Here is an 18667-nt window from a genome sequence, read left to right as displayed (position 1 = left end):
TGACTGTTTAATTTATTATTCATTATGGAGCATACTGATTACCCTCTTCTGTTAATATTTGTACCTCAGAAGCTAGATCCTCTGAACACTTTCCTACTTATATTAAGTGTATCTTTTGGAAACTGATTGATATAATTCCCCCTGCTCGGCTTTGCAATCGTGTATGGATCATCTTATGCTTTCTGTGTTTGTTTTTTTTCGTACTTTAGTTTATTGAATTTAATTGTAATTAATTGTAGGTAGTTTAGGTAATTAGTTTAATGATAGTGTAGTGTTAGGTGTAATTGTAACTTAGGTTAGGGTTTATTTTACAGGTAATTTTGTACTTATTTTAACTAGGTAGTTATTAAATAGTTAATAACTATTTAATAACTATTGTACCTAGTTAAAATAAATACAAAGTTGCCTGTAAAATAAATATAAATCATAAGATAGCTACAATGTAACTATTAGTTATATTATAGCTATCTTATGGTTTATTTTACAGGTAAGTATTTAGTTTTAAATTGGAATAATTTATTTAATTATAGTTATTTTATTTAGATGTATTTAAATTATATTTAAATTAGGGGGGGTTAGGGTTAGACTTAGGTTTAGGGGTTAATAACTTTATTATAGTAGCGGCGACGTTGGGGGTGGCAGATTAGGGGTTAATAAAAATTAACTAGTGTTTGCGAGGCGGGAGTGCGGCGGGTTAGGGGTTAATACATTTATTAACGTAGCGGCGCTGTCCGGTCGGCAGATTAGGGGTTAATAAGTGTAGTTAGGTTGCGGCGACGTTGGGGGGGGGCAGATTAGGGGTTAAAAAATAATGTAGGTGTCGGCGATGTTGGGGGCAGCAGATTAGGGGTTCATACGTATAATGTAGGTGGCGGCGGTGTCCGGAGCGGCAGATTAGGGGTTAATAGTATAATGCAGGTGGCGACGATGTCGGGGGCAGCGGATTAGGGGTTAATAAGTGTAAGATTAGGAGTGTTTAGACTTGGGGTTCATGTTAGGGTGTTAGGTCCAGACATAAAATTTCATTTCCCCATAGGAAACAATGGGACTGCGTTAGGAGCTGGACGCTGCTTTTTTGCAGGTGTTAGGTTTTTTTTCAGCCAGCTCAGCCCCATTGTTTCCTATGGGGAAATCGTGCACAAGCACGTTTTAGCCAGCTTACTGCTACCGTAAGCAATGCTGGTATTACAGTGAGAAGTGGAGCTAAATTTGCTCAACGCTCACTTTTCTGAGGCTAACGCAGCCATTCAGAAAACTTGTAATACCAGCGTTGGCTTAAGTGAGCGCTGGAAAAAAAAAAAGGCTCGTTAGCAACGCAAGTCTTTACCGACAAAACTCGTAATCTGGCAGATTGTTTGTTAATAAGAGACATGTAGTCCATATGTCATTTTTTAATTTTATTATTATAATGCAATATGCTGAATTGTTATCTCAATTGTGCCAGTGTAAACTGCAAACATATTTTAATGGTTGGGTACCCAGTAAAAAAAATGTCTCAAGACCAAGTGATGGGTCAGAACACATAGTTTAAGGAAATGTTGTACTATAAAGCTTACAATCTAAGAAGACATTGTTTGAGATGTTTGGGTGGTAAGTTTATAGGTAAGTAAGCAGGTCTGAGTAAGGTTATCGAGTGTCCTGCTTTGAGAATTAGTATTGTTTGCAAAGATAAAACCTTATGAAGTCAGTTGGTAGGCTTCTCTTAATAGATTAAAGCTATGAAAACTAGAGGACAGTAGATTTATGAAGAGTGTGTCACAGGATAGGTGCAGCACAAAGAAGTCCTGAAGGCTGAAGTAAGAAATTAGGGTTGCAGCTTTTGGGGTATATAGAGAGACAAAGTTAGAGTTGTAGAGGATTTCTATATAGAGAGAGCTATTACATGCTGCAAAACTCGGATTACTTTCTGTTCAAATGCAGCACACATAAAAACATACATTTTCTGGATAATACATTTTAAAATAACCACACTTGAAATTTGCATATTATTTCAATTTAGCTATAATGATGCTCACATTATTTCCTTACGTTAAAATGTCATTGTAGCAAAAGTCATCATAGGGTTAACACCTTAGTTACGCAGCAGATTGCTACTCAGTGAACTTCATGACTTTCTGAACCCTAAAATCTAACTGGGTTTATAATGCGAGTTATTTAGAATTTCAAATATTTACCAGTTTCTACCTTATATTTAGAACATATGCTCCTTGTAACATCATACTTCCTTATTAAGCATTATATTCTTTTTAACATAACAACATATGTAGTATAACAAGAATTTTCTCTTTTGTGTAAAGTGGGCTTTTTGTACAAATGTTATTGCAGTTACACAGATTATTTTATACTTTGTTTTTACTGTATAGCAGGATTTGTTTTAAAGAAAAGTATATAAAGTGCATTTTTGCCTCTTATAACTATTTTTATATGTAATATGGCCTTAGATTATAAGTATTATCACTGCATTCATTGTTCTATCCTTATCCTTTTAATTTTAATGCTTCATATAGTATTTGTAATCTCCTAATTCAAAATGTACTTGGTGATTTCTCCCTGTAACTCATGGTTCTTTCATAAGTTCCTTCCACCTTCAGTTAGAACCTTTAGCACCCATGTATCATTGGCTTGAAAGTTATTAAGAAATCTTTCTTGTGGCATGTAGGGAGAGTCAAACATAAAACTTTGTCTTCTGCACTATAGCTTGCTTTATATATAGAACTCCAATGTTAACATGTTATCTTCTATTGATGCTATGTAAGTTCCACTTGCTTTTTACCTTTCAAAGGTTTTTTCTTTCATACAGGTGGTTAGAGTCTGCGATCCATTACTCCTGGGAATTACTCCTTCCTGCCACTAGAAGGAGGCAAAGATTCCCAAACCCCAAGAGCTATATAAAACCTCTCCCACCTCACTGGCACCTTAGTCTTGTCTTTACCGCTACTGGAGGAGGTTGAAGAATGAATATTTTATTTGGTTTTGGTTTGGATTCTATTATCTCTACTGTTATGAAAGTTAAAAGAGCACAGCGCTAGAAGTCCAAGGGTATATTTTAAACTCTTAATCGTTTTTGTCCCTTTCGTCAGAACAGGGCACAGAAATCTAATTCCTCCACTCAGAAGTAAGGTTCCTCTGGTTCCTTCTGGAAGCTAAGTTCTAACTGGGACAGGTCTGAGATGTCCAGGAAATCTACTCCCTTATCTCAGTATGCATGAAGGTGTGGATCTCGACCCAGATGCTCTGGTATGAGGCAGGTTAAACTTCTTTCAGGAAGCTTAATTTCTGTCTGTTAAGGATCCCTGTGTTCTAAATATAGTCTCCCAGGGTTATAAAATAGGTATTTAGAATGAGGCCTTCCATGGGAAGGTTTTTTTATGTCCAATGTTATGAGTAATCCTGTGAGGCTCAGGCCTTTTTTAGTTAGTTTTGGATATAGAATCTATGGGAGTAATTGTTCTTGTTCCTTTGTTGGTACAGGGAATTAGGTTTTTATTTTGACCTCTTCTGTATTCCTGTAAAGGAGGGAACTTTCAGACCAGTTCTGGATCTAAAGGTTGTGAACTAATTTGTCAGAGTTGTTACTTTCTAAATGGAGACTATTCAGACCTTCCTGCCTTTTGTTTTGCAAGGTCAGTTTATGTCCGCAATAGATTTATGGGATGCTTATCTTCATGCTTCTATTCTCTAGGAACATCTTGTTTCTTAGGTTTGCCTTTCTGGACTAGCATTTCCAGTTTGTTGCTCTACCATTTTGGTTTGGGTATAACTGCCACAATATTTTCTAAGGTCCTGGTCAGGGTATTGCAGTGTTTCCTTACCTGGATAATATTTTGGTTCAAGCTTCATCTTTTCATTTAGCAACTTCTCACACCAGCAGACTGTTGTTGTTTCTTTAACAACATGGTTGGAAAAACTTTTTTCAAAAAAGTTTGCTGGTTTCTCAGACTAAGGTTGTTGTTGTTTCTGGGGGTTCAGATAGATCCAGTTTCCATGAGGTTGAAGCTAGTTTCCGACCGTCTAAACCTTCAGTCTCTTCCTTATACCTCAGTTACTCTATGCATGAAGGGGCTAGGTCTCATGTTTGCCACTTCAGATTCTATTCCGTTTGTTTGCTTCCTCATGAGGCCTCTTCAGCTTTGCATGTTTCGGCAGTGGGGCAGGGATCATACTCTGCTATCTCAAAGGACTCATCTTGATTTCAGAACAAGCCAGTCTCTTTCTTAATGAATCATCAGCTTTTTACACAGGGAGCTTATTTTGTTTTTCCTACTTGATCTGTGATCGCTACAGATGCAAGTCTTTTAGGATGGGGGGCCGTCTGTGGGCCTCAGAGAGTGCAAGGGGTTTTGGTCTCTTCAGAGATGAGGTTTCCTATTAATGTTTTTGAACCCTGTGCAAATTTCAGAGCCCTTCAGAGTTGACCTTTGTTGGAAAGGGATTTTTTTTTCCTTTTTCTGATAGACTATGTTTCAGCAGTAGAATATATCAATCATTAAGGGAGAACTCACAATTCCCTAGCCATGAGGGAAGTATTGCAAATTATTTCCTGGGCAGAAGTCTTGCATCCAGGAGAGTGGTCTTTTCATCTGGATGTCTTCAATCAGATAGTGGATCTTTGGGGTCTCCCAAAGATAGATCTGATGGTCTCTCGGTTGAATCCCTAACTTCCTTGGTGTTGTGCAAGGATCCTCAAGCAGTGTTTGTGGATACTCTGGTAGTTCTGTGGTCATTTCGACTAGCTTATGTTTTTCCACGTCTGGTTCTTTTTTCCAGAAGTAGAGGGAGCGCGTCAGTGATTCTAATTGCTCCAGCTTGGTCTCGCAGAGTTTTGCATAAGTTGCCAAGAGTAAAGAAATTGCAGAAACTTTCTGCCCTTTCCTGGAAACAGAAAAGAGAACAAATAAACTAGAAGTTTGTTTGAAAACTACAGTAGCGTCAACATAATACTTCAACGCTCTAACAACATCCAAAATATGCAAAAAACTCAGTGAAGAATTTTAAGGATTAGGACACAAAGAAGGTCAACAATTTCCCCACTGATATAGTCAGAAGATACAAATCTAGGAGAGAAAACAAGTCCTATAAAGTGACTTATCCTTGAAACATACGATAAGGAGGTTCACATGAAAGAGCAGATACATTAAAAAAACTCATCTAACAGAAGAAATAGGCAAAAGAAACAAAACCATATGCATAGGCTCAAAAAGAGGAGACTGAAAACCTTCAAAACCAAGAAAAGACTCCAAAGAGGAGAACATTTGTTTAACAACAGGCTTAACTCTAGCCAAAGCCTGAACAAAACTATAAATATCTGGAAGATTAGCAATCTTCTAGAGGAAATTAATTGAAAGAGCTGAAATCTGACCCTTCAAGAGAACTGGCAAACCATCTTGCAAAAACACCAAAATCCTGGGAATTCTAAAAGAATACAAGGAAAAAACATGATCCTTACTCCAAGAAAAGAAACCTTATAATAAATCTTCCTGGACAAAGGCTTACAAGCCTGTATCAGAGTCTCAATAACAGAATCAGAGAAACGTCTCTGCTTAATAACTATTTATTCAATATCCATGCTATCAAGCTTGGAGATTTGAGACCTGGATGGAAAAACATGCCTTGAGACAGAAGGTTTGTATGCAAAGGAAGAGACCAAATAGGACAACTGGACATCTGAACTAGATAAGCATAAGGCAAGTCAGCCTCCACGTTAACAGATTTCTGCTAATTTTTCTCCATTAGTTGCCATTTCTTGGCCTTTTAAAATGAGGCTTCAGTTGACAAAATTTGCAAGGCAGCTACTTGGTCCTCTTTGCATCCTTTTATTAAATTCTACCATTTTTATGTTCTTGCTTCTTCTGAAGCAGCCTTTGAAATTCCTTCAGGCAGTTGTTTCAGGATAATTGATTTTTTTGCCTGTTGGTTATTTTTTCATTGATTTTTTTTTTTTTGCCCTTTTTTCTCTTATTTTTTTTCCTACCTCTTTTGCTTGGCTATACATTAATCTGAGGGCCATTGTTGTGGGAGTAGGTTTATAGAGCTCTTGGGGTTTTGGAATCTTGGCTTTTTTCTACTGGCAGGGAAGAGTAATTCCCAGGAGTAATAGATTGTGGACTCTCACCACCATGAAAGAAATTAATTTATCAGGTAAGCATAAATGATATTGTTTCAATATTCCATAAAAATGCAGTAATGTAAGGTTCTGTACTCATTGTAAAGTACAGTTGACTTCTTACTTGTGATTCCAGGATATAAATTATTGTGAGGAGCACTGAGACTTTGATAAATTATTCTATATGCCGTATTAAGAATATTAGTGACAAGTGGGAAATTGATCAGTGGTAGTGGTGCCCAGTATGACAAACGTCATAGGACACCATTAATTTCATCCAATAGCAATATCATGTCTGCTGCAATTTTGCATCTGGGGTATCACTTGACCCACAATGTGGCCATTGCACTGTTGCTTGCTCATTAGTAACACAAACAATATATCTGCTGGGGGTACAAACATCTATTAACTATTTGTATGCTGAAGAGGACTTCAACACATTACAAATCTCTAGCATCTAACCTAAGCCTTCAACTATCAAAATGGCATGACACCAGTCATTAAGTAGGTGATCAGCACCATTGTTTTAAGTGGGTGGTCTCAAGTGGCAAGATCTCAGTATAGATGAGATCTCAGCCCACAGTTGTATGGCCCTAATATTGTGCCCAGTGATACTGCAGATACAACAATATGGATAAATTAAAATCAAGTTCAATTACTTTTACTGTACTTTTTAAAGGAAGTCATTTTCTGTTGGAATGATACATGATCAGAAAGCAAAATAGACTTAATATATAGGGGCCTATCTATCAAGCTCCGAATGGAGCTTGAGGCCCTGTGTTTCTAGCGAGCCTGCAGGCCAGTTATGAAGCAGCGGTCACAAAGCTCTGAGCAGGTGGACAGACATCGCCGGAAATCAACCCGATCGAGTACGATCGGGTTGATTGACACCTCCCTGCAGGCGGCCCATTGGCCTCTTGTGAGCTGCTGGTGCAATGCTGAATGCGGAGAGCGTATTGCTCGCCGCATTCAGCGAGGTCTGTCGGACCTGATCCGCATTGTCGGATCAGGTCCGACAGACCTTTGATAAATAGAGGTCATAATGTGAATACAGCAATTGACACATTATCATACACTGTGGAACCATATAGATCAGGGAGTCCAACATTTTCACGGCCACACAGTATATTTCTTTTTACTTGCAAGAAAAAAATATACAGTTTGACTTATGTACTTCAGTATAAATAAACTTCAAGTGAACAATTCTTTTGCAGGGTATATAGAATTTATAAAAGTGTGCACAGTTACCACAAACTTAAATATATAATCACATAAACAGAATTTGTGTAGTTGCGGGTGAGGGGACAAAAGCTCCTCCCAAACTCCAGCTCCCATTTGTATGGGTTTAAGAGTTTGAGGTGACCCTATATGAAGCACTAAAGAGCCACTAAGGTTGTATAAGTCTGATCTAGATTCTAGAATCATGCTTTGATAGTACCATTTAAATTTAAACTGATGCAGTATCATTTAGTGATTGTGTTCTAAATTATTCCCACCAGATTTCATCTGAGGTTTATCTCTTCAGTCATATTAAAGGCAGAAAGCACCAACTGGCAGTGAGAGAGAACAGCAGCATCCAAGGCAGGGAGCTGTCAGATGAAGAAGTGGTAAGTACTTTATGAAAGTTACTGTTTGCAAGACATATTACTGTGGAAAGAAGTACAGATAGAAAACCCTTTATCCAAACTGCTTGGGACCGGAAAAGGTTTGGATTTCGGAATAGTTTGGATTTTAGAATATTTGCATCTGTAAAATGGGACAGTTTGGAGTCAGGATGGGGCCAAGTGTAAACAATTACTTATGTAATTTAGGCAATATTTACATGTTATTATACAGCTTATACATGCAACCTAAATGTAGTTGTTCATAATTTTTAGTACTTTTGTATACATAGTACCCTCAGAAAGAAAGTATTGCAATGAGAGAGGTACTATTTGTTGTTTTAAATAAATATAGACTATTATTTTGCACAAACATACAAACCAAAGACAAAGTCAGAGATTGTGACTTTCTGGCAGTGAAAAATAGTAATTTTTGATAAAAAAATGTTTTAAGGTATTAGATAAAAGTTTGGATTTCAGAATTTTAAATCTAAATTTAGTTTAGATTCTGAAATTAGGACTTTGTACCTGTAATGATACTGGAAGTATAGATTTTTTGCACATATGAAAGAGCCACATATAAAGTTGTTAAAATGTGTAATAAAAATCTTAAGCCTTTTAAACTGATTTTGAAACTAACAGGAATTGCAAGTTTTTACATAATTCATCCATAGACACAGTTCACATGCTAATAAAGACAGTTCTCAAAGCTCTGTTATTGGACAGTGATGCTGTAAAATCTGTTAAAGAGTGGGAGGGGGGAATTTTTATATATATATATATATATATATATATATATATATATATATATATATATGTATGTGTGTTTGTGTATGTATATATATGTAAAAAAAAAAAAACTGAGAATTTGCATATCTAATTTGCATATCTTACCCAGAATTCTCTTGTGCATTGGTAACATTGTATATTGAGTATTTATGGGGAAAAGTAAGCAAGGAATCTTGTTTCTATGCAAATATTTGTATTGATTTAATTTTGAGGCATGGAGGATTTTAATCTCAATTTTTCATCTCCACCATAATTTTAATGAATTTATATATACAGTATCTATATATATATATATATATATATATATATACATACATACATTACTGCAGTACTATAAGCATGGGTCTAATATGCAAGGTAACAATATTATGGGAGACAAATGGATGGAGGGCCCTGCCAAGAGTGATCTCAGTAAGGTGATCTACAAAACAGCTCTGCTTGTAGGCGTACATGCTAAGGGGGTTCAAGGGGAAAACTAAAGGAGGAGAGGAACTAAGATAAAAAAATTGTTAGTGTATATTGTATGCATCCCTGAACAGGAGAGTCTTTAAAGGGATACTGAACCCAAATTTTTTCTTTTATGATTCAGCCTGGCAGAGGCGTTTATTATGTATTGTAAGGGAGATAGACAGCAGCTAGGGAGGCCAGAGATCATGGAGTTTCAATAGTCAAGGTGGGAGATGATGAGAGAGTAGAATGAAGTCTTAGTATATAGGTTATTATTTTTATTATTATCGTTTATTTATAAAGCGCCAACATTTTACCCAGCACACACACACACACATATACAGTATATATATATACCCTCTCTTAGATGCAACAAAGAAAATAATAACTTGAATGCCTCTTTCATAATCAGTTGGTTTAAGTGTTGTTATAAGTGTGTACCTGTATTGATTTATTATCGTATTTGTACAATGTCACTGCCAAGCTAAAAAAAGTTGTAAGCTTGGTCCGACCATTGCCATAAACATACTTAGGCTGTCACAAGTGATTTCTAATTCATCATGATTGCAAGATAAAACAGCAGTTTGCTGTAAAAGATAATTGGGAAATTCAAATAAATATGAAAAAATGCAAAAAGTGCTTCTTACTAGGTTTGATAGTTATTAAAACCAAGTCCGCTCCCTATTACCAAGGTCATCCCTGTAATACACAGTAAATGTTCCTAGTAAAGGACATTAAGAGATGGACAACAGGTCAAATGTATTGGTACTTTTTTCTGCATGCATATACAGTACAGTGCAAAAGTTTTTAGGCAGTTGTGAAACAATGCTGTAAAGTAAGAATGTTTTCAAAATTAGAAATGCTAATAGTTTATTTTTATTAATTAACAATTATAGATATATATTGTGCCAAAATATCATCAGATATATGTAGAAATATGTATTTATGAATAAATAGAACATATTCTTCTATGGGAAGAAGATTGGAATGTTAAATATACATAATTTCATGTCGGGTTAGCGCACTTGAGAATATGCGATCGGGTTTGCGTGCAAATAAGGTGTTTTTTCCCACTCTTTTTGCTGCATTGACTTCTATGGGGGAATGCCTTAACTCGCACGCAATCTTCCAACTTCAGCTTTTTTGAGCATTAGGTTAGCACATAAGCGAAAATATTTTATTTTTAACGTTTAAGCATTACATACATTTTCTAAACATTAACACTTATTTTGTTTGCAAACGTTGCAGGGCTTTTCTGTTTCAGAATAGTCCAAAAGTTGAAACCCTTAAAAAGACGATCTTGGTCTTCTTTCCTACAGCCAATCAGAGGTGAAATTAAAGACTCACTGAAGCATTGACCTATACACATGGCACTGCAGTATGCACTTAGGTCTCTATAAGACAAATAGGGAAAGCACAGTGTATTTACTTTGCATAGTAAATTATTTCATAAAAAAATTAAGGGAACGGTAAACTCAACAATTAATTTCCCTATAAAGTATTCAATCAAGGAATATAAAACAACGTTATTTATTCATTCTTTATTTGACCTGTTTTTGTTGTAAAATACCTCTGAAAAATATGTTTGTTCCACTCTCTCCAGAGAGGCAGGACCTTTAAAACTTAGTATGGTAGAACTTATGTGACCCTGCTATATGCTACACAGTGACTGGTTAGCTCAGCGCACAAGTTCAGTTACTTTGCACTAATTAGCCACTGCTTTAGAGTTACAGAACTTTATCATTTTTAAACAAAATGACAGTGATAAATTATTTTCAAACATGTATTTTGACATGCAGTGCTTAAAGGGATACCAAATCCAAATTATTCCTTTCATGATTCAGATAGAGCAGGCAATCAATTTTTAGCAACTTTCTAATTTACTCCTATTATCAATTTTTCTTCATTCTCTTGCTATCTTTATTTGAAAAAGTAGTAATCTAAGCTAAGGAGCCGGCCCATTTTTGGTTCAGCACCTGGGTAGCGCTTGCTGGTTGATGATTTAGTCACCAATCAGCAAGCTCAACCCAGGTTCTGAACCAAAAATTGTCCGGCTCCGTAGCTTACATTCCAGCTTTTTCAAATAAAGATAGCAAGAGAATGAAGAAAAATTTAAATTAGAATGTTGTTTAAAATTGCCTGCTCTATCTGATTTATGAAATAAAAAATTTGGGTTTAGTATCCCTTTAATTGATGATATGTGCTATAAGTTTAATGCCCCTTTAAGTTTTTTTTTTTTGTCATGTAATGTCATTTTTTTCATAAATGGAAAGAGTCCACAGCTGCATTCATTACTTTTGGGAAAATTAGAACCTGGCCACCAGGAGGAGGCAAAGACACCCCAGCCAAAGGCTTAAATACTCCTCGCACTCCCCTCATCCCCCAGTCATTCTTTGCCTTTCGTCCTAGGAGGTTGGCAGAGAAGTGTCAGAAGTTTTCGATAGTCTCTTAAGGAGGGTTGTACTCTTCTGCATGGGACTGGAGTTTTAAGTAGTCCTGTCAGCCTCTCAGTGAGAGCATGGGTGAAAGTTAGAGTCCGGAGATGCAAGGTGAGTCTTTTTGCGAAACCATCCCGATTCATATTAACAACTCCACAAGCAATCAGCGTCAACGAGTTTCGCTGCCTGCTTTTTTCTCTCAAGTTCATGGCAGAAGCGACGCTACCATCTGTCACACTTGAAGGGCTGTGTTCCTGTTCCACGGCGTAGATTCCGGTAAGATTGTTTCATTTTACTTTCATCATGGATGTATTGTAACTACAACTGTTTATCCGAGAGGGACTTCAACCTTTAGAGGATAACTTTAACATAGGGTCTCAGTGAGGCTCCTTTTTGTATCTCGGAATCAAGGGTTAATATCTCCTGAGGGGGGTTATTGAACAGGGGGGTTTATAATCATGTTTGTTATGTGATTCTGTCTGCTACTGTGAAGTGTTGCTTCGGGTCATGGCTATTTTGGAACATAACGGCCTATGTCTAGTGACGTAGCCTTTACTGTCGTGCGCGCTTTTGCATGGACTGCACGGTTTACCTTGTGACCGGGCGTGGACACATTTTTTCTCTCCATTTCCGCATTACTGACTGTGTGGTGACAGAGAAATCCTGGTCCGCTGGTGTCTGGTTCTCTGGAGGTGGTGAGTGCTCCTATTTTCCTATTGCTCCATTTTTTATTCAATTGCTGGAGGATCCCACTCGTAATAGGTCTGGGGATTCTCAGTCTTGATCTTCGACTGGCTTCCTTGCATAGACATAAGGGGATGAAGTAATCTTCTTATAGTCTGTGTTATTTGTGTATCCTTTTCCAGTTCTGAGCTTGGAAGTCTCGGACCCCTGTTGGGCTGGTCCTGCGGGTCTGTCCATTCTTCCTGGTCGATAACCTACTGGTTGCCTCATCTTTTATTTTAATCCGGTGAGGATGATTTTTATTTGCTCTAAAGCTCATGTTGTGTGATGTTTCCTTCGGGAACCTTCTTCTCTGGAATTGATACTCGTGATTTGTGGTCACACTGTTTAATGTTCTTTCTGCCTGTTCTTTATCCCTCCATCTCGGGGGAGACTCTATGTGGCATTGACAGTGCTGGGGCCCTTGGTTTCAGGCTGGTCCTGACTGTGTACAAATCCTTCTGTCTTTGAGGCATAGTTCAGACATGTGGCACCTTTTTATGTCCGGCTGGTCCGGTGAGGGCGCCTAGTGATCACAATATGATTTGTATTATTTACTTGTTATTTTACAAGCTTCAACTAGCATCCTGAGAGGACTTGATGGTCCGTGGTTGCTTAGGGGCATGGGAGATTGGTTCAGTCCTCATCCGCCTTTCAATCTAGTGGGCCGGGACTCTGTTGAGATCTGCAGCAACATATTCAGTCTTTCCGATTTTTCCGGGAACTAGAGTGTTCCTTCCCGTTGTGGGTTGGAGGCTTGGAGGATTTAGGTCCTTCATACCGCCGTTCTTACGGTTTTGCCTTTCATGGTCTCTTTGGAAATGTCCTTTTAGGACTTGTTCCTTTTAGAGACTCTCTTCCTTTGGGTAGAGACTTTCTGGACTTTGTCCGGTTTTTCTGGCGGCTTTGGCACTTAATTAGGAAGTGAAGGCCGGGAGGCTCTTCCTTTGGGAGTTAGTAGTCTCCATATCAGGGGCGATAGGAGGTGTTCTCTCTTTTTCCAAGCTTTGTGCTTAGGGGATGTTTTTCTGCCTGGGTTTGGGATGCTTTGCATTCTTCTCCCTTGGGTGTGGCGAACCAGTTTTTTCAGGGACCCTATGTTGCGACTAGCTAGCTCATGGGCTAGCTCATTGGGCTTGCAAGCAGGAAGGCCAGAGTTTACATCCACTTTCGAGTACTGGTTATAAACTTTAAGGCCTGACTTGTCCTTCGGACGGAGTGTGCTCCTCTTCATGGGGAGTTTTTTCTCTGTTCGGTCAACAGTGGTGTCTGGATGATTTTTTCATTCGGTCCGTGTTTTGATTATACTATGGCTCCATGTCTTGTGGACATGTACGCTGTTCTTATCTGTGCCCTTCTCTTTTGAGGCGATAGTTTGTCTTCCTTATGAGCTGGGGTTTCCTCTCTCTGGAGGGTCATTGTCCTGCTCTGTGGGCTCTGTTCCACCTGTTGGAAATTGATCCCTCTACGTAGAGACTGTCTAAGAGAGTTGTGACAGGTCTTCCTACGGATTTATCGCACTTTTCTCTGTTCCAGGTCCTAGGGGGTTCTCCTTGGGAGTGCCTTATTTTGGAGGAGCAGATTGGTTTGGCAACCTAGCTCTGTTGGGGTGGGTGAGTCCCCCCTTTTTTTCCATTCCCTGGGGGCTTTTGGTTGGGGTCTTTCTGTCCCCCCTGTCTATCAGACATGTCTGTCGCTTGGGCTGGTCCGGTTTTGGAGCAGGATCTGAGATCTGGTGCTCTGCTATTTCGTCCTCGGAGCATCGAGGTACGGTAAGCCTCTTTGAGGTTTCTCTTTTCTCCACGTTCAAGATTTGTGGGAAGGACTGGTGACTCTTAGATAGCCTGCAACGTTATCCGCTGGTTAGTGGATACTTAGCAATCTGAAGGATCTTATCTTCAGCTGCTTTCTACTTGCCCTGCAAGTATTTAAGTTTTAGAGTCATTTTTAGATGACTGCAGCGTGCAGTGTTTTTGCTTCAGGTGTTGTTCGTCAGACCTATCTGAGCTTGCTGCACAAGGTTTCTGAATATTTCGGCATTCTGAGCTACCTTTTTGTGACATAGGGACCTTCGTCTTCAGTTGCTTCTAGAGTGCGGTTGCACTGTGTTAGGGGACACTCCTCTCTCTGTTTCAGACTCCCGGCCTTATCCCGTGGTTTCTGTATCTCTGGGGTCTGGGCGTTGCCTCCCCTTGTTTCTATTAAACTGGTTAGGTCTCTGTTAGCCTGTCCCGGTTTCTCAGGTTTTTGCTCTGAGTTTGTGCCCTTTTTAGGGTTTTTTTCTGGAGTTGCTTATGCTCAGCTAGCTCAGCATACTAATGCACTGTGGCTTCTCTGCACTGTAGCAAACCGAGGGTTGCAGGTTCGATCCCCGACGAGGTCTATTCAGCCTTTCCTCCTTTCGAGGTTGAAAAATGAGCAGCACCTTGAGTCCCTTAAGGGGGATTAGCCGTGCTTTACAAGTACAATTATGGTTTCTCCGTGTCTTTTCTTCTTTGTGGAAGAATACGGTAGTTGGTTCCCTTTCTTTAGTAAGGGGTGTGTTGTTTGGAGACCGACTGCTGGGAGACAGTTTCTTGGAGGCTGTTGACTCAGTCGAGTCAAGTTCCTGCGGTCTCTAGCAAGGCTTGTGGACTATCTGCAGGTCAGTGTCCTTGGACCTTTTCCCTTTTTTCAAGGTTGTTCTCAGCTTCGGACGAAGCAGGATTTTGTTGGGTAGGGGTTTTCAGGCCTGGTGCCCTCAGAATGGGCCGCCTCTTGTACCCTCCCGTTTTTTCATTCATTGTCCTCTATAACTTGGGTATTGTTTTCCCAAAAGTAATGAATGCAGCTGTGGACTCTTTCCATTTATGAAGAGAAACATAAATTATCCTTAACTGATAATTTTCTTTTCTTCAGATGGAAAGAGTCCACAGCTCCCCGCCCGTGTTTTTAGGTGGGACGGCCGTAATTTTTGCTCTTCTGGCACTTTTTCACCCTATTTCTTCTACTGTTTCTGTTCCTCGGCAGAATGACTGGGGGATGAGGGAAGTGGGGGGATTATTTAAGCCTTTGGCTGGGGTGTCTCTGCCTCCTCCTGGTGGCCAGGTTCTAATTTTCCCAAAAGTAATGAATGCAGCTGTGGACTCTTTCCATCTGAAGAAAAGAAAATGATCAGGTAAGCATAATTTATGTTTTTAAGAGACAACAACAAATACATTATTCACACAAGGGGACTTATTGTTATGTTTAGAGATATTCACTGTATGATGTAACCCAATGCCTTCTGCTTAGTGAATAAATGACATGAACGTACTGATGCAGACTAGAAAGAATTTTGATTTGGTAGCTGTAAGAGAGTTATTGTACATTTTGTTTGAAAAAAATAGAATAAGAAAAAGGTGGGTTATGTGACTCAAAATATAAAGATAGCTGAGACTGTAGAAACCATAGATAATGTAGAAAGTACTGTGGTCACTGTAGTAACTGTTGGATAGTATGTGTTAAGAATCAAATCAAAGTGACCATAAAGATAATAGTTGTAAGATACTTCATTATGCCAAATACTGACTGGAAGGTACTTATTGCTAGATCAGGTAGTAGATATATTCTTAAATCTTTGCAAGACCAACCACTTGAGCAGTTGAATAGGGAACCAGCATTTAAAACTACTTTTGATTTAAAGGGACTTTGTACTGTTCCCTAATGTGTTCCCAACCTTTATTTTGCTATTTGAAATATCCTTTTTTTATCCCCACCTATACTGCAAAAAAAAGTAGCAAACATTTTCTCTGTAGAAGAGCTCTGTAAACAGGAAACAATAGCACTAATTAATCTCCCAGTAGGGGGGGAGAGAGATATGTTGTATTGGAAATAGCTGGTTGTGCTCATTCAACCCCCCCAGCCATAATTAGTATTACAATACTTAACATACAGCTAGATTACGAGTTTTGCGTTATGAGTGAAAAAACATTGTTATGCTTCATAACGCTGCTTTTTCCCTAACGCCGCTATTACAAGTCTTGATTGAAATAGCCAATAGAATGTGAGCACAATCCTATTGGCTGATTGCATCAGCCAATAGGATTTTTTCCCCTTTAATTCCTATTGGCTGATAGAATTCTATCAGCCAATCGGAATGTAAGGGATGCCATCTTGGATGACGTCACTTAAAGGGAACCTTCAGTTTACGGCGGCGACCATATGAAGAGGATTCTCCGCGCCCGATGTCTTGAAGATGGACATGCGGACCGTATGCAGAGGATGCTCCGCGCGGGATGGATGAAGATAGAAGATGCCGTATGGATGATGACTTCTGTCCGCTTGGATGAAGACTTCTGGCGGCTTGGATGAAGACTTCTGCCCGCTTAGATGAAGACTTCTGCCGGCTTCAATGAGGACTTCTGCCCGCTTTCAATGAAGACTTCGCCGGCTGGATGAGGATGGATGTCCGTTCTTCGAAAACTGTAAGTGGATCGTCGGGGGTTAGTGTTAGGTTTTTTTAAGGGTTTATTGGGTGGGTTTTATTTTTAGCTTAAGGTTTGGGCACCGTAAAAGAGCTAAATGCCCTTTTAAGGGCAATGCCCATCCAAATGCCCTTTTCAGGGCCATGGTTAGCTTAGGTTTATTAAGATAGAGTTTTATTTGGGGGGTTTGGTTGTGTGGGTGGTGGGTTTTACTGTTGGGGGTGTTTGTAATTTTTATTGCCAGGTAAAAAAGCAGTTATCTTTGGGGCAATGCCCCACAAAAGGCCCCTTTATTGGCAGTTTAGTGTAGGCTAGGGGTTTTATTATTGGGGGGGGGGCTTTTTTATTTTGATAGGGCTATTAGATTATTAAGGTAATAATTGTAAGGTTTATTTAGATTTATTTTAATTATATTTAAGTTAGGGGGTGTTAGGGTTAGGGTTAGACTTTGGCTTAGGGTTACGTTAGGTTTAGGGGTTAATATATTTATGTAGTGTTAGTGATGTGGGAGGCCAGAGGTTTAGGGGTTAATAACTATAGTATAGTGGCGGCGACATTGGGGCAGCAGATTAGGGGTTAATAAGTGTAGGTAGGTGGCGGCAATGTTAGGGGCGGCAGATTAGGGGTTAATAACTGTATGTAGGTGGTGGAGATGTTAGGGGCAGCAGATTAGGGGTTAATAACTTAATGTAGGTGGCGGCGATGTTAGGGGCAGCAGATTAGGGGTTAATAACTGTAATGTAGGTGGGAATTAGGGGTGTTTAGACTCATGGTTTATGTTAGGGTGTTAGGTTTAAACATAATTTTTAATTTCTCCATAGACATCAATGGGGCTGCGTTACGGAGCTTTTCATACGCGATTGCAGGTGTTAGGATTTTTTTTGCGGGCTCTCCCCATTGATGTCTATGGGGAAATCGTGCACAAGCACGTCAAAGCAGCGCTTGTATTTGGGTGAGGTATGGAGCTCAACGCCACCATATCGCCCCGTGCAAGCCTGCTTTTTGTAAACCTGTAATAGCAGCGCTATAGGGAGGTGAAATAACTGCTTTTGTGGGGGTCTGTAATTTCCCTATAACGCTCAAAATTCGTAATCTATCTGATAGATAATCTATCTGATGAAGGAGCAGTTATGCACTATTATGAGCTAGATGGTCTCATGGGGTGAGCAAATTACTAGAGGCATATATGTGAAGACACCAATCAGCAGCTTGTTCCCAATAGTGCATTTTTAACAAAGGATGCCAAGAGAATGAGGCAAATTAGATAATAGAAGTAAAGTGGAAAGCTGTTTACAATTGTTTGCTCTGTCTGAATTTACTATTCCTTTAGTGAGCAAGAAATGTATACATGTTATACATAACCCATATAAAGCACCAATTGCAATCCATAAAACATAAGAATCCTTAAAAAATTTAAAAATGCATCTTATAAAATTACATTTAACAATGGCACTAATGTATTTTTAATCTTTTAGGCTGTTAATATATTATCTACCTATCAATGGCTTTTACTTCCAATTTATCAGTACTAGAGTTATGGATTGTATATTGTGTTCATACACTTATATATACGCACACACCTACGCACACAGTCACACCTATAAGGGCTTGTTGGACAACCTATTCCAAACCCATTGGCATTAATATGACATTTGTCCCTTTTGAGGCTATAACAGCCACAACTCTTCTGGGAAGGTTTTCCATAAGATTTTGTAGTCTGTGGGAATTTGTGCCCATTCAGCTAAAAGAGCATTTGTGAGGTCAGGCACTGATGTTAGACGAGAAAGTCTGGCCTGCAATAGCTATTCCAGTTCATCCCAAAGGCTTTCTGTGGGATTGAGGTCAGGGTTCTGTGCAGGCCACTTGATTACCTACACACCAAATGTCTTCATGTACCTCGCTTTGTGCACAAGGGCACAGTCATGCTGGAACAGGAAACGGACTTCCCAAAACTGTTTTCACAAAATTGGAAGCATCCAGTTGTCTAAAATGTATTTCTAAACTGTAGCATTAAGATGACCCTTCACTGGAACTAAGGGGTCTAGTGCTAAACCCTTAAAATCTGCTCCAGACCATTATCCCACCTCCACCACACTTTACTGTCAGCACTATGCATTCTGA

At 39.1% G+C, this 18667-nt stretch overlaps 1 protein-coding gene across 1 annotated transcript in view; it reads left to right on the top strand.

Moving 5' to 3' along the window:
* SCAPER (S-phase cyclin A associated protein in the ER) overlaps positions 1-18667 on the top strand; it is a 907354-nt gene that overhangs the window by 431913 nt on the left and 456774 nt on the right. The window contains exon 19 of the mRNA XM_053719295.1: positions 7603-7710. Within this exon, the coding sequence (XP_053575270.1) occupies positions 7603-7710 (108 nt within the window). The remainder of the gene's footprint in view (positions 1-7602; positions 7711-18667) is intronic.

Source organism: Bombina bombina, chromosome 6, assembly GCF_027579735.1.
Source record: "Bombina bombina isolate aBomBom1 chromosome 6, aBomBom1.pri, whole genome shotgun sequence".
Lineage (NCBI taxonomy): Eukaryota > Metazoa > Chordata > Amphibia > Anura > Bombinatoridae > Bombina > Bombina bombina.
This window is presented reverse-complemented; position numbering and strand designations above follow the sequence as displayed.